This window comes from Haplochromis burtoni, unplaced genomic scaffold, assembly GCF_018398535.1.
Source record: "Haplochromis burtoni strain Fernald_Lab_line unplaced genomic scaffold, NCSU_Asbu1 Contig_87, whole genome shotgun sequence".
Lineage (NCBI taxonomy): Eukaryota > Metazoa > Chordata > Actinopteri > Cichliformes > Cichlidae > Haplochromis > Haplochromis burtoni.
This window is the reverse complement of record NW_024582448.1, coordinates 2,071,484-2,087,502: the sequence shown is the minus strand read 5'-3', so window position 1 is coordinate 2,087,502 and position 16,019 is coordinate 2,071,484. Positions and strand designations below refer to the sequence as shown.

Here is a 16,019-nt window from a genome sequence, read left to right as displayed (position 1 = left end):
TTTTTTTTTTTTTTTTTTTTTTTTTTTTTATATTTTGTTTTTAAACTTACTTTACTTTTACAGCTTTTACAGCTGATAGACTGAATTGAGCAGTACGGCCAAGTGTCAGAGGCGTTTGTACCCATACAAACATGGTTCTGTGTGTATATGAGGTAATGCATCAAGTGCCAGTGTAATCAGAGGGGAAATCAGTGTGTGTACATACGTAGGTCTCTGCATGAGTCACATGTGGGAAGCAGTCGAGGGAATAGTTTTGAATTCTAAACTTGAGGAGAAAAACAGCCTCTTGGTTACCTTATTCAGCTGGAATGTCTGTCGCCAAGCAGAGTCTGGAAGGGTTTATCTCCATACTATAACATTACCTAATACATGCTGAAGCTGTATGAACAGTATGATTCTAAAACTTTATATCCATTGCAAGAAAAACAGTGCTATCTGAAATCTAAAACTCAGCCTTGGACAAATGTGTTTCAGATGTTTTTTAAAAAGAAAATCTCAAATTTGAGTTTAATTTTTCTGCCATTAATCAAATTATGGCGGTTTTTCGCTACGTGACGAGATCATGTTTCTGTAATTGTGCATTTTGAGTTCTTGGACAACACTGTTTCCCCTGCCATTGCCTTTGGGAGGTACCCCCATGCCCCCAGTTTGACCCATAATCCTCCCATGAAGCCAAAGAGGAGAACAAAAAACAAAATGATGAATAAAATTGCCCATCATTTAATGTCTACTTACAGTAGACAATTAAATAAACAGTTTTGTTTTAGATTGTAATTACCAGTGTTCTAATATATGTATACACAAGACATTTGATATGAGGACACAATACATGGAGGATCTGCTGTGGAGGAATGGCTGAGTGCAGCCTGCAGCTGTGCAGAGGTTTTTGGTTGTAGCTGCCTCTGATGGACACCTTGACCCAGCATAGCAGATATATTGTGACTAAATGCTGGCCAAACAAGTGGTGGCACTGATGATAATACTGTCCACACACTGGTTTTTGTGTTCTGAAGCCACTAGCTTGAAAATGTAATAATTCATTAGTGTTCATCACACAAATAACTAATCCTATCACTGGCAAAATATATCAACCAGAACTACAAACTAATCAGAAACCACTACGTCCACTACATGTAAACGTAAGCAAACAGTTGTTAAAATGCGTCATTTGAAAATGATGAACTCGACCACAAGTGTGTTTTATCCCTCCAGCACAATGTTGTCAAGACTCTTTACAGACAATGTGTCAGTTTAGCGATCAAGAAAATCCAAATCTGTAAAGTGAAAAAAAAAAAAAAGAATTTTTGTCAAGGAACAGAAAAAAGTAAAACTTAAAGATTTAATGTCATGACTTAACAAGAAATGCCTCTGGACTGATGTGGGTGTTACTGACAGTGCAATCAATGCCCCCCCAAAACAAAGAGGAACGATGACAAAACCAAAGATTGTTTTTTGTTTTTTAGACTGCAGATATTAAAGCCCAATGTGCATCAGGCTAGAATCTTGCAAAAGTGGTGGATGTAAAACTTCTGCTGCTGATGGCTGGACAGCTGGTGCTGGTGAAAGCATGAGCAGCTCTCATGCTGAGCCCCGTCAACCACAACAGTCCAGGGAGCCCAATACAGATAAAAATAACAGATCTTTTAACCTTAAATTTTAACAACACAGTATTGATTAACATCTAAACCTATTGTTCCATTAAAGAGGAAAAAAATCTGGTTTAAACTTCTTGATGTCAGCCCTTTTTGTTACCGTTCCAGGCTGTGCCTAAAACTAAACTGGGAAAAGTGGAAAGGTAGCAGCTGCTAAGTGAAGACCTTCCTCTTCTTTTTACAACTTTTAGGAATGAAAAGTGTAAAATGAGGGTGGAATTTGTGAGTGATGGTCAATTATTTCTGCACATATGTGTATGAATGTGTGATGTAGCAGGTCTGTTCATCTGTGTGTACGTATTTGCACATCTTTATGCACGAGAGCGCCTGTTTTGCCCATGCGTGCTAATGAGTGTTAGGCAGGAGATTATGTGTGCGTCTCTAAGGGAACGGGAGTCTGTTCCCAGGAGCTGCAGTGCCTGAGTTGACGAGGGGGGGTGTATTTGTACACCCTGACCCCAGCTTTCGGGGGTCCCGGGTGGTTGTCTGAAACCATTTCCTTCCTTTGTGGTCCATTTGAGAGCCTGAAGTGTGACGCAAATGTGAGGGACAGAGTCCATTTGCATGGGCCGCTACAGGTTGAAACAAAAAATGATCAGCTTGGGCTTCATATCCCATGAACGCACTCAGAGGGACGTCTTTAATTCTGCAGATCTGTGCTCCCCACCCCCATAGGTCTCCTCAACATCCTCAGTCGAATCCCCCATATACTCCACCCCGAAACAATAAACAAAGTCTGAGAGCCCCGGGTGCATCGCTAATGATCGGAAACAATTAAGGGCTGACAAAAGGGAGCGTCCTGCTATATTGCTGTGCACCGTATTTACATTTTGGGGTTAAACGACTGAAGCGCAGATTTCTGGTGAGGGCAAGCGGACTCAAACAGACGGACGTGTTGAGGAGTTCTTTCTTTTGTGTGGCTGTGTGAAGGAGGATGTCTTGGACTACTTGGCACTCGAGTGATACTGCAAATTTAAACCTCTCAAAGTCAAAAGAATTTCAGCTCGAGTATCCTCTATGCACATTACACTCCTCCAGCCTCATTTTAACAGCTCTACCCACAGAAGTCAGAGAATAAAAATGTACAAACAAGACAAGTGGCATAACAGTGGACGACTGTAACCTCCAACCCCCCACCACCACCACCCCCCACCCTGGCTGTCTGACTGGTTAAGTCCTGGTGTGTGAATGGATAGAGGGCTGGGAGAGTGTGAGAAGGCTCAGGAGTGGTCAAAGAGGCCGCTGAATAGACTCCTGGATTGAGACATCCTGCCTGTTTAACACAGTGCAGCGGTGTGTGTGTGTGTGTGTGTGTGTGTGTGTGTGTGTCAGAGAGAGGGAGAGAGAGAGAGTGAGAGTTTGTTATAGACAAGGAATTACAAAACATTGTCTCATTACTAAAGAGAGAAGAAAAATACCTCTACTTATAAAATACCTCTACTTATGACAGGAAACAGATTTAGATTAGATTTGTTTTTATAGTTTAATGACTATTTGTAACCATCATGACCATCCCTAGTTCATGATTATAGCTCCACAGGAACTCCCAAATTTATTAAAATGAATTTCCTTGTGCATGGAGAAGGCATCTACTTTTAAAGGAGTCCAAACTTCTCTATTCCACTGCAGACGGTACTTGGGTCATCATAGGTGTGTGAAGCCAACGTGACAGAAAGGTAGTGTAAACAGAAATGATGGATGATAAAACAATGATGGCTTTTTTGGTGGGAGGCTGTATGCCACAGCAAAGAGATGAATTCTGGTTTTAGAAAAGGAAGCCAGCAAGTTTGATGTTCTGTGTTTCACCCGTTAGTCGTGTTTCTCCCTGACTAGTCAGTGGTCTGCAGGATTTTCATGTCACCCTTTAGCTTTGGCTCCGCTGTAGAACTTTTGCTGATGAGAAAACCAACAAACAAAAATAAAAAAACTACTGAGTGATGTTCTTTTGTGTCATGTAATGTTGAAGCTGTGGAGATGTGCATCAAAATCTGAGTAAAAACAGGACACAAAGACCTGTAGCCCTGAGTGGAAATGATGGGCTTCTCATTGAGGATAACCATGTGATGGGATTTCACTTGTGGGGAGAATTAGGATGATCACATCCCCCCCCAGCAACTGACACCTGGGTTTGTAGCATGTTACATTTAATTTTCCATTTATTTTTACGTTACCTGCTTTACTTTATGTTAACGTTTTGATATTCTGGCTTGTTTTAAAAACAGATTCCTGTAATTTTTTCACATTTTTTTTTATTTCACTAGAGACATCTGAGAGCTTTCTTTTACTGTTAGCTTAATTTACTGTATTGTTATGATGCAATGTATAATTATTTTTTTTTTTAAATGAAATTTAAAATGTACCAGTGGAAGCAGAGTACATGAGAGTTCACTAAAGAGCACACTACTGCCTCACATCCTTTCCCAAGTATCGTTGTGGTAATTGCATCCAAAACAGGTGATGTCATTGTAGCCCCCACAGGACTTAATGACTGTTTTTGATTGTGTGGTTTGAGAATAGACATTTGACAAAAAGCAATTTAAAGGCAGGTGTTCCTCCAGCCACCTGCCTGCTGATAGTATAGACTCTTTATGTTGACAGTTGATTCCCCAACAGCCTGGAAGTAAAAACAATGTTTCTGTATAAACGTAATCTGTGCCCTGCCTCATTCCAGCAGTATCAGTGTCCATTAAATTTGGTGTAATTTGGCAAAGCTTAGACATGCTTGAATTACTGTGACCGAGCATACGATTAAACCCACATATCACGCTTTTCCAGCCTCTCAAACTCTAAATCCATATCCAAAGTGTTAAACCAGCAGGTGGCAGCCAGGGCCTTGGCAAGATACATACGAGTGCCAACCAGGGACCTTCACTCCTCCTCAGAAAAGCCCCCTTGCCAACATGGTGCATCCTGCACAGCCATGGTCATTATTTCAGTCTAACTAGATTAAGCTAATCACATTATGTTGTGGCAAGGCGTAGTCGGGAGATGGAATGAAGGGTCGGCTGTCCTGCTGTTGCCATCCGGCTCTGAAAAACAAACAGTGAAGTTCTGCATAGAGCTGTTGGAGTATGTTTAAGTTGCTAAACCTCTGGATAAGCTCGTGAATCAGAGAAACTATCAATTCTGAGAAAGTGTAATGCATCATAAAGCTGTAAAGCCTTATTCACAGTGCCAGCCTTTTGAATGTTATATTTTAAGACCTCTGGAGAGAGATGTCTGCTACCAGAACATACTGACACTACGATCTTGCTAAAACTTCTTTTAATATGGTGGATCTTTGCTTCAACACTATGTGGAAGTTGACAGGATGGATAATCATGTATTTCTGTAGAGTTCCCAAGACTTGAGATGAGTGTTTTCATCACTGACATCTTGGCGTTTTGAACCCAGATGTGCGTGCAAGTGTGGATGTTTCTGTGAAGCTGTTTGATTTGTAAATCCCAAATTCTTGAGCATATCCTGGATGATGTTCTTGTCTGATGCCTAGAATGACCAATATTTGCAAAAAGGACTCTATTAATATGACAAGAAGTTATTGATTGGTGTCATAAACTCTTCAGGAAAGTGTTTAAGGGTCAAGGCTGAAGGCTGTTTTCTGACTTCTGTCGGACAATAGATGTTTCTGCCACCCCTGATGCCTGTTATAAATGCAGGCTTCATGCAGTTCTGCACTGGCTTCAGGTTTCACACCCAAAAAATTGCATCTGTCTTTGTGCCAGTCAGCCATATTTAATGGATGATACTATTGAGCCTGTATGACAGGAAATGCTGATAAATCGTAAAAAACCTACATCAACAAGTTTCGACATTTCCCCCGAGTCCATGGAAGTGCAAGAATAACAGCTTTTGCCCTTTAAAGGAAATGTTGTAGACCTGTCATACCTAAACACTGACCCCGGTTTTAAATCTTTGTCAAGTCTTGTTGAGTCATTTTAGCGTTTGCAGTGTTGAACTCAATGTTATATTAGAGAGTAACCTGAAATATTACCTGCTTGTGTTTTAACTGCTTCCCAGATGACAGGAAATCCAGGCTCAGACAGTGCAAATCACTAATATAAATCAAGTTCCAAGAAAGCTTAATCATACAATTCCGATGATGCCTTTGATGTTGCCTATTAGTTGTACAAAACAGACCAGAACAAATCTAGCAAAGACTGTTAAAAACCAAACCATGTAAATCCAAACCTCTCTGGAATTACATATCTAACAGTGCAAAGAAATTACAGCTATTGTTGTTACAGGGAGTGTAGCACTTTGATGACCAGTTAGCTTTACTGTAGAGCAGTTAAATGGGAACAGACTACACACTTAGTCCAACAGATACTTAGTTTGATTTATAATTGAAGCGTTATTCCTGTGCTGTCATTTCTCACTCCGCTGCCTTCCAACAAGATTTCTGTTTGGACTGAGAAGAATAAAAACTGAGGGGGGCATTAGTGGTTTTAAGGTTGTGATGGTTGGTGGTCTGGCAGCTCTTTCAGAGAGGGAACTACTTGAGTTTCCTTCTAACATGCTCAATATGTCTCTGTGGTCTTCTAGTTTGAGAATTCCTGTACAAGAAGTCCCCCAATATGCCAACCACATGGTCACTTAGTCCTGTCCGGCATGTGCACGCACACACACACACAGACACACACTCTTAATGGAAGCCTCATGGCTGAACGCCATGCTAACGGGCACTTCCTGTGTTGAAAACGCATCCATTTTCTCTCTTTCATCCCAGTACTGAAGGTATGTAGAGTTGAGGCACTTAGATGCATGAAAAAATCCTACACGTGCATGGAGACGCTTATAGAGAAAAATTCAGTAGGATTGCAGAGGTATTACATGGTGCTATACTGTCAGTGTTGTGTAAGTTTGTTTTGCAGTTCTTGCCCAATGCATTTCAGCCTTTTCTAATTAAATATAAAAGTGTCTTTAACAGTATAATCCGTTAAGCTGTTATTCCCTTAAGACACAAACTGAGACCAGCTGAGCAAATAAACAACAAAAATTATGTCACGTTTCCCATGATTGAACATTTTGGGAGAGGGGGGGGCTTATGGAAATATGACGCACGTTTCTCATAAAGACCCTGCAGGAGTCGGTCTCACTTTTGTGTTTGGTGTGTGTCACGACCTTAAATTGCGTTTACAAAGCCGACAGGAAAAGGGCTGGACGCTGGATGGTACATGGTGAAGGAAAAACAGCAGGCTGCAGACAGACACTCGGGGATGTTTAACAGGCCTGGGAGATAAAGTTTCTCCAGAGTTGTGTAACACACCTGCAAAGGAGGGCAAAGAGATGACAGGTCAAATGTGGGGAGGAGAAAGGAGTAGGAGGTGGTTGAAAGAAAGAAAAACAGGAGATAAGACAGTGTTTTCGTTTTTTGTTTGCTTCTGACAGCTTAAACCCCCACAGCTTTACTTCCTGGGAGGACTTTAGAGGACTTTGAAGCAAAGTTTTTAAGCACAAATAACTTAGTTGTAATGATTTGCCTCTGGAGGAGGGGTTGCTCCTGAGATGAATGTAAGGATTGATATATGATTTACAGTTTGACTTTACAGATTCAGTATTGTCTAGCTTATAAAATGATTTCATTTGTGTTTTGAATGATCTTCTGGGCACAAAAATACCGCTCAATGACTCACGCCACCTGGACTCAGTGAAGCTTGCAACATTTTTTTTTAAACTAACATTCCTCCTCTTTTGTCTTTTGTTGTTGTTTTCCTGACTGCAGCCAGAGGAGTTGGAGGCTCTTCATTCCCACACGTTCCGGGTGAAGACTTTCAAGAAGGCAAAGCACTGCAGCGTCTGCAAACAAACCATCATCCAAGACGGATTCATCTGCCGAGGTCAGTCACCTGTCCTGAAGCACCCACATCAGGACTCACCCCAGCAGCTCTCCTCGTGATGATGACAGAATTCAAGCAGAGTTATGCTCGGTTAACGGTTTTTGTTGATGAGCCTACCTTTAGTATCTTTCTTTTTTTTATTTAACCTTTATTTATACAGGTAATCCCATTGAGACTCAGTCTCATTTAAAAGAGACCTATTTTAGACACAATAATAATGTTAAAGCAATAAAAACAAAACAATAAAATTGTAAAAATTGTCTAATATTTGCACTCATTACCACTTAGCTAGAAAGCATTTCAAAGAGTTTCAGTTTGTTGCCTATGTGAGCCGAGCCAAGCATTGTTTTGTAGTTAAAAGGCGGTAAGATATGAGATCTTATCTTAATCCTCCTTTTTTGTGGTTAAGATAATATTTTCAGGGTCCAAGGTTCATATACAGTCTGACCTACCATTTCTGGGAGAGTTGACAAACAAAAATATGTTCAGCTCACTTTGATTGGTCAGACTTACATACTTCGATTTTCAGACAAGAAAGCAGATCTTGTTATCCATACTAGTGTGCATTTTGTCCAGAAGTCCTCATACTAAACAGTTGAGTTGATTCCCTGCTTCTACAGTCTGAACCATGTTACCATTTCTGAAACTACCTATACGACGAACACCTGAAGGAGCATTTCCACTTTTAGGTCCCAAGAAGTGTCATATTCGGAGCAGGCAGGCACGACTACAGAGGCATAAACACACCTGACTTTGGGGGGAAACTCCTTGGAAAGTTTTTGCTTTCACTTGTTTGTTACGGTTTTGAGCAAAAGCTACTGAGTTATGGTTAAAATACACCCATTTACAATGTGGAATACACACCTTACAAAGCCCCCACCAGCACATGTTATACATGTACTTCTTCACAACAGTTGGAATAGGTCACTTAGCTTCAGGCACTAATAAGAATTTACGCAAATTATCAATCCAGACAGTTTTAATTAGAATTCAGCAGCAAACTGTGTTCACTGATGATGGGTTCCAGAGGTGTTGCTGAGTCCTTGTGGTGATTTCCACTTTAGAAATACGTCTGTTTTTAATAAAATACCACCTGAGTCCACTCAGCGCTGGCTTTCAGACTCGTCCCTAAATTCTTTACCGTCTCAGGTTTTTAATTTTCAAATAGAAAATGAGCATACATTTTTGCTACTTGCATGCATTTTTTCATTAAACTATAGCATTAAAATGATTTACAAATGATTGCATTATGTTTTTTGGAAACAGGCTGCAAAACACTTTCGTTAGACTCCTAATCTAAACTCTGTTTGATCACTTAAATCTCCCCGAGCTAGAGTTAACAGGCACACAGGGATGGTAATAATAACTGTTGCAGTCAGGAAAACATTGAAGGCAATATCTGTTACACATCCGTCAGTGGTCTAAATGAGAGGTCATCCAAGGTTACTTGGGGTCGCCTTTGTGTCGGGATTTAGTCAGTTAAGTGACAGAGGACTGCAGAAGAAGCTCCGGGAGGGTTAAAGGTTAACAGCTTCTCAATTTCCTTAATGGTGTTTACTGAAGAGACAATGTGGTTGACTGACGGCTGATTGATTCGCATCGTTCCATCGGTGCAGTCATTATTAATAGAATAAAGATGGAGGCATGTTTTCTCATTTAAAAATATACACTGCAGGGTGTCTCTGTGTTAAATGGATATACTAACATAGCCAGGACCCTTCTGAGGTTATTTTTATGTTTTTACAGTTTTTTTTAAACCTGAAACTACTGCGATAGGCTTATAACATAAAACGTCAAACAATCGCAGGAAAGAAGCTGAGACGGAGTAACCGACGTTAATGTGGTCACCGTTTTCTGACCATTTCGACGCAGTAAATCTTTTTGGTCCAGTGTGCAGAGCAGGACAAAAACAAAAACGGAAGAATATATGACCTCGGCCTGCTTGGCACATCGTGCTGTTGTGGAAATGCCTGTTTTCACTCCGATAACGTCAAATGAATCCATGCGGAAAAGGCTGGATGTGTGGGTTGGCACACAGTGGGGGGGATATTTAGTTTGCATCTTCCCAAAACTGACACAGGATTGGTTGATGTAGCTTAGAAAAACATGAACATTACTTGTTTGTTGGTATCTTATCAGCTCCTCAAAGGCAGTCTGACATATTATTGTGCAATGCTCATGTTAAAAAAGTGCCAAAAGCTCAGGATACTGTAAGGTGTGGTTATATCTCCTATTACATAACAAACAGAGCAGAAGAAGAGCACAATCTTTTCCTCAGTTGCGATACTAGAGCAGGTCTTTAGGTGACTGTGTCTACTACAAGTATAAAGCAAAATGATGCAGGAGCAGATTATGCTGGCACAGTAAAGTCTTCTCCTCCAGGATCATAAAAGGCTTAGAAAATAATTGAACTTCAACACCTGCTTTATCCTCTGATCTAACTTGTGCTTCCAGGTGTTCTGAATGTGTTTGGTGGGATAATTTATGTAATTAAATCTTCACATTAGCCTTCATGTTCTGCATAGGATGCTGTATTTCACAGGAGCAAACTTGCATCTGCTGCTTACGCAACAATAACAACACGTACTGTTCAAAAAAATGTTTCTGGGCTACATTTACAAGCCTGAACACTGCTGTTGGATGAGAGGGTGGAAGGCTAAGTTAGCTAATTCTACAAATCTTAGTAGGCAAACTACATGTGTATGGGCAATATACATAGATTATTGCTAATAAGTGCTAATTGACAGACAAGTAAAATACTCAAAAAAAAAAAAACCTGATGTAGAAGCCTTCTTGAATGAACCGTCTCCTGTAGCAAACCTTGTTATTAGCCAAATAATTCCATTAAAATGCCACAAAGATCTCCATTGGTGCACTTTGCAGTGATCAGCAAATGATAAATCATTCCCCAAAAAGATGTATTTCTATGTGACGCACACTCACTGCTGCTGTCAGTCTGTTTTGGTTAAACAGCATACCCTTGTGTGTGGAGACAGCCCTTAAGTGTTCTCATAAACTGACACAGGACAGCACCTGGGACCACCGCCTGTAAGATATGATTTATTAGAGGACTAAACCATCATGGCAAGGCTTCACTGGACTCTATTTTGATTTAATTTACCTCAGTATAATTCTCTTCCCCTACTTGTATCTGGCTTTGGTCGTGTGTGTGTGTGTGTGTGTGTGTGTGTGTGTGTGTGTGTGTGTGTGTGTGTGAGAGACAGATTTACGATGACAACACAAAGTGAACAGGAGACAGCTGTCTGCTCAGACAGCAGACGTCTAGCAGTCTCTGTTTTTCTCTTCCTTCGTTTGTCTCCATGTCATATGATTCATTAAATTCCCATTTTGCCAAAACTAGAAGCAACGAGACAAGGATGCAGAATATGGTACCCAGATACATTTAAAGTATTTAGACTTAAAGAAGCACTCAGCTGATTTTAAGAGAGCTAAGAGCTCGGGCTTTGGAAACACTTGAAAAGTGTATTCTCATTGTGTAAAATCTAAATACATAATCTGTTGATTTCATTAGGGTAAGCTTAGTTTCAAGGTATGCATTTGCTGTAGGGCTTAAATCTGCGATTCCCTACCATTTGACCTTAGAATTGAAGGCGCTTCTCAGATGAGAGGTGAAATGTCTTCAGACGCTTGTGTGAAAAGATGCTTTTCTTTCTTTCTTTCTTTCTTTCTTCCTTTCTTCCTTCCTTCCAAGCTCCTTAGACTATATTGACCTGGATGACTGAGAACCTTCACAGACATAATACAGTGGGACAGTATCAGGTTTAAAGATGATAAAAAGTGAGACTGAGCTGCTACAGAAAACAAAGCTGCTGTTATAACTGCTGTTTCTTTTTTAAATGACCTTTATTGGCAGCATGATTGTCTCGTTCAGAAAACGTACAGCACATAAAATTTCCATCTAGCCATTGGAAGTGTCAGGTGTTGCTTTTGAGGAGTCTGATAGCTTGACAATAAAAGCTGTCCTTTAATCTGATAGTCCACGCAGCCATCCCTCTATGTCGTCTGCCCAACAGCAATAAAGAGAATACCTAGCTATGATTCTCCTGAACACAGACACTGTTTGGAGGAAGCTCATTTCTGCCACTTGTATCTGTGATCCTCATTCCTTTTTGTGCAAAAACAGAGCACACCATTCTGTAAATCGTTCCCACATAGTTTTAAAATGCGTCTTGTGGCAGTAAAAGTCTAAACAACCACCATATCTAATGAAAATGTTTAATTTTGTCCTTATGCAGCACTGACGAGCACCTAACAGGAAAAGCATGTTGCTAATGCAGGACGTGGCGGTCCAGCAGTCTTATTGTGCTGCACCCAAACCACAAATGACTTTGTCCTTCTAATGTCAGCAGCTTAAAAACCTGCACGTCTTTTTAGTTCTAAAAACATCTCGTGCGCTTTGCTAAACAAATCTGAAGGTCAAAGGATCAAAAGACAATCAGAATTGATGAGCATAGTGCTGAAATCTGAACAAAGGTAGTCAGCTGGAGACCTTGTGGACACAAAATAGACAAATGTAAGTGTCAGTGTGTCTCATAACACCGCTTCAGTGTAAAGAGGTTTTTGGGCAAACGGTAATGAGCTTTAGGTGCTGATTGTGCACATTTTGCTGCATTTCGATGGAGGCGGGCCAGCTGCTTCCTCCCTGCTTCCCGTGTTTCTGCACATGTAACCAAACAGACATGAGGATTGTTTTCGGTGTTCTCATCGGACTCTCTTCCAGATCGTGAATAAGCCGATTACCCAACATGTGTTAAATGGTTGTTCAGAACAAAACCTCCACTCCCATCGCCCTGCAGTACCTCCCTCCCTGTTTCTGCTCTTGTTTACCAACACTCTCCAGTCACATGGTCGCGTAATGGCAGGAGCACCTCCACTTCCTCTCTCTTCAGCAGTTGCTAAGATACAAGGTGTTAGTTACTTCGACAATAGCATGTTGACGCAGGTCAGGGCCGAAATTTTCCAGTTAAAAAAACAAAACAAAAGAAAAAAAAAAAAAGGCAGTCTGTTTTGGTGGGCCTGCAGGCAGGAACTGGCTTTTATATTCTTTCACAGAGATGTTCGTGTGTAGTACATTAGAGCTGCTATTGTGCCCTTAAAAGGTAAAATCCAACTGAGAATTTGGCAGAAGAGTCATAGGCAGTTAATAAAACTTCTGCAGCTCCAAAATATTTTTTAGAAAATGGTGGAGGTTTGATAAGAAGCACTTTTCTGCAAAGAGTCTAGCTCTGCGACTCCTTTGTGACCGCACACGGGTCCTCTCCACAGACCAGAGAAAATCTACTATAGCAGGTGCGTGTGTGTGTTTGTTACCAAGAGTGAAGGTTATCGTTGCTCTGTTCTTGACCCCTTAGCTCACACAGCTGGTATGTAGCAAACCCCAGTGAAGGTAAACACACGCACACACGTCTCACACATCAAGTATGCACACTTATCACACATCAAGCAAACATGCGCACATGCACGCACAACTAGAACTGCCTGCACGTGGAGCTGTACACTGATGCTAAGAAATTCTTAGGCTGTGAAAACATGTGTTACAGCATCGTGTCAAAATGGGCTCATTACTCGCCAGCAGAGTAAGATCTTACTTCAGTTTGTGCAGCAAGTGCCCAAGTTCACATCAAATGTACGCACGCATACAAACCGTACGAAGCTGTGATGCCGTGCTTTGACAGAAGTCATTGGCTTAACGAGGAGAGCAGATTGATGAAGATGATGGAAAGTAACCGTCTCCCTGTCAGATGTCGTTATACTAATCTGCTAAACTGATGGGACAATGATTTTCAGTGAGCAGTGATCAGGCACATGGGCTCTCTGCGCTGTCAGAAACAACGGGGTTGATTTTGTACAGATTTAGTTTCTTCTTCTGAAACCTTCACACTCTGTAACACTCACACCTGCTCTCTGATTAGCTTCTTGTCAGTTCTAAGAAATCTGCGCACATTGCTTGTTGTTCAAATAGACAAGGAAACAAACCAGTCTCCAGTGAACTCTACGAATCAGTTCATGCAGTCAGGGAGCCACCAGCTGGATTGATGGAAACATTACAACCGTATCTGATGCTGTTCAGTTGAATGTAATCTGTCCCTGACATACTGACATTCTTTATGTTAGCCAGCAGGGGGCGAGCCTGGCTGTAAAAAGAGGTAAAAGAATCCCTGATGAGTTTATGCTGTTTTAAATTTAACTGAATAGAACGTGATACGTGATACACTTTTCATTATTTACACTACTGCGCTAAAGTCTTCAGATGCCCGTTATTTCCTTATATTACGTGTTAAGGCAAAAACAGGGTTTAGACAATTCTAACAAGCTTGAAAGTCAATATTTAGTATGAGGACCTTGATTTTTCAGCACAGCCTGAACCCTTTGAGGCATCTTATTGTAATTTCAAATAGTCTTCAGGAATAGTTCTTCAGACTTCTTGAAAGACATTCAAAGCTCTTCTTTGGATGTTTCTGCGTTTTTGTTCTGTTCTCTGTCAAGATGATCTCAAGCTGCTTCAATAATGTTGACTGATAGTGTTCCAGTGTGTGTTGTTTTTTTTTTTTCTTCTTCTATCCAGGTGTGCTTTTACTGCACTGGCAGCGTGTTTGGGGTCATTGCTGTGCTGAAAAATGAAGCTGTTGCCAATCAGATGCTTTCCAGATGGTATTGCATGGTGGATCAAAATCTGATGGTGTGATGTTCACAATTTTATCAGTGTTGACGAATGATGATTCCACAATTTTAACCACAAATTTCAAATTTGGACACATCACTCCGACAGACCAGACCTGTTGCCACTAATGTGTAATTTGGCATACCCCACCCTTTTCTCCCCGTTTCCCTTAGCTTAATGAAGTGAACTTAGCTTAACAGTGGCTTCTTCACAGCCGTCCTTTCACTGAGACACTTCTGATGAAGCTTCAGTGAACATCAAATGGATCAACTGAAGATCCAGAAGACTCTTTCAGGTCCTGTGTCGTGTCTTTCCTGGATTTTTTTCCTCTTCTTTATACTCTTTCTTAAGAACATGACTTTCAGATACTGTTCATTTGCTGTAGATATTTTTTTTTTTTTTTTAGGTCTCCCACACTCCACACCATACTGAGATATGAGAGTTTTCAGCTTTGTAGATGCAACCAAAGAAATGTGAACATGTCATGTGTTTTGTGACAGGCTGCTACTAACAGAGCCATCCATCCATCCATCTTCATCCGCTTTATCTGAGGCCGGGTCGCGGGGGCAGCAGCCTAAGCAAAGAGGCCCAGACCTCCCTCTCCCCAGCCACCTCCTCCAGCTTATCCGGGGGAATACCAAGGCGTTCCCAGGCCAGCCGAGAGATATAATCTCTCCAGCGTGTCCTGGGTCTGCCCCGGGGCCTCCTCCCGGTGGGACATGCCTGGAACACCTCACCCAGGAGGCGCCCAGGGGGCATCCTTGTCAGATGCCCGAACCACCTCAGCTGGCTCCTTTCGATGTGGAGCAGCAGCTGCTCTACTCTGAGCCCCTCCCGGATGGCCGAACTTCTCACCCTATCTCTAAGGGAGAGGCCAGCCACCCTTCGGAGGAAGCTCATTTCTGCCGCTTGTATCCGCGATCTCGTTCTTTCGGTCACTACCCACAGCTCGTGGCCATAGGTGAGGGTAGGGACGTAGATCGACCGGTAAATTGAGAGCTTCGCTTTTACACTCAGCTCCCTCTTCACCACGACGGACCGGTGCAGCGTCCGCATTACTGCAGCTGCAGCCCCAATCCGTCTGTCGATCTCCGGCTCCCTTCTCCCATCACTCGCGAACAAGACCCCGAGATACTTGAACTCCTCCACTTGGGGCAGGAACTCATCCCCGACCCGGAGTGGGCACTCCACCCTTTTCCGGCTGAGAACCATGGCCTCAGATTTGGAGGTGCTGATCCTCATTCCCGCTGCTTCACACTCGCTGCGAACCGTTCCAGTGCGAGCTGGAGGCCCTCACCCGATGAAGCCAACAGAACCACATCATCCGCAAAAATCAGAGATGAGATTCTGAGGCCACCAAAGCGAAAGCCCTCCGCCACTTGGCTGCGCCTAGAAATCCTGTCCATAAAAATTATGAACAGAACCGGAGACAAAGGGCAGCCCTGGCGGAGCCCATCACCCACCGGGAACGAGTCCGACTTATTGCCGGCAATGCGAACCAAGCTCTTGCAACGGTTGTATAGGGATCGAATGGCCCGTAGCAATGGGCCAGACACCCCATACTCCCGCAACACCTCCCACAGGACACCCCGAGGGACACGGTCGAATGCCTTCTCCAAGTCCACAAAACACATGTAGACTGGTTGGGCAAACTCCCATGCACCCTCAAGTATCCTCGAGAGGATAAAGAGCTGGTCCAGTGTTCCGCGACCAGGACGAAACAAATTGCCTTAAGATGCAATTTAAAATTGATTCATTGCTAACTTGTCTGTTATGTGTAACCATAACAGTGGTTCATCCCTCGACTTAGGAATCAGTCAGGCATAAATTTGGCACCTAAGTCTTAAC

At 42.1% G+C, this 16,019-nt stretch overlaps 1 protein-coding gene across 13 annotated transcripts in view; it reads left to right on the top strand.

Moving 5' to 3' along the window:
• The window catches only part of tns1b (tensin 1b), a 184,819-nt gene that overhangs the window by 51,080 nt on the left and 117,720 nt on the right, over nt 1–16,019 (top strand). For all 13 annotated transcript variants that reach the window (XM_014334657.2, XM_042222520.1, XM_042222518.1 and 10 more), the window contains exon 2: nt 7,375–7,489. In XM_014334657.2, the coding sequence (XP_014190143.1) occupies nt 7,375–7,489 (115 nt within the window). The remainder of the gene's footprint in view (nt 1–7,374; nt 7,490–16,019) is intronic.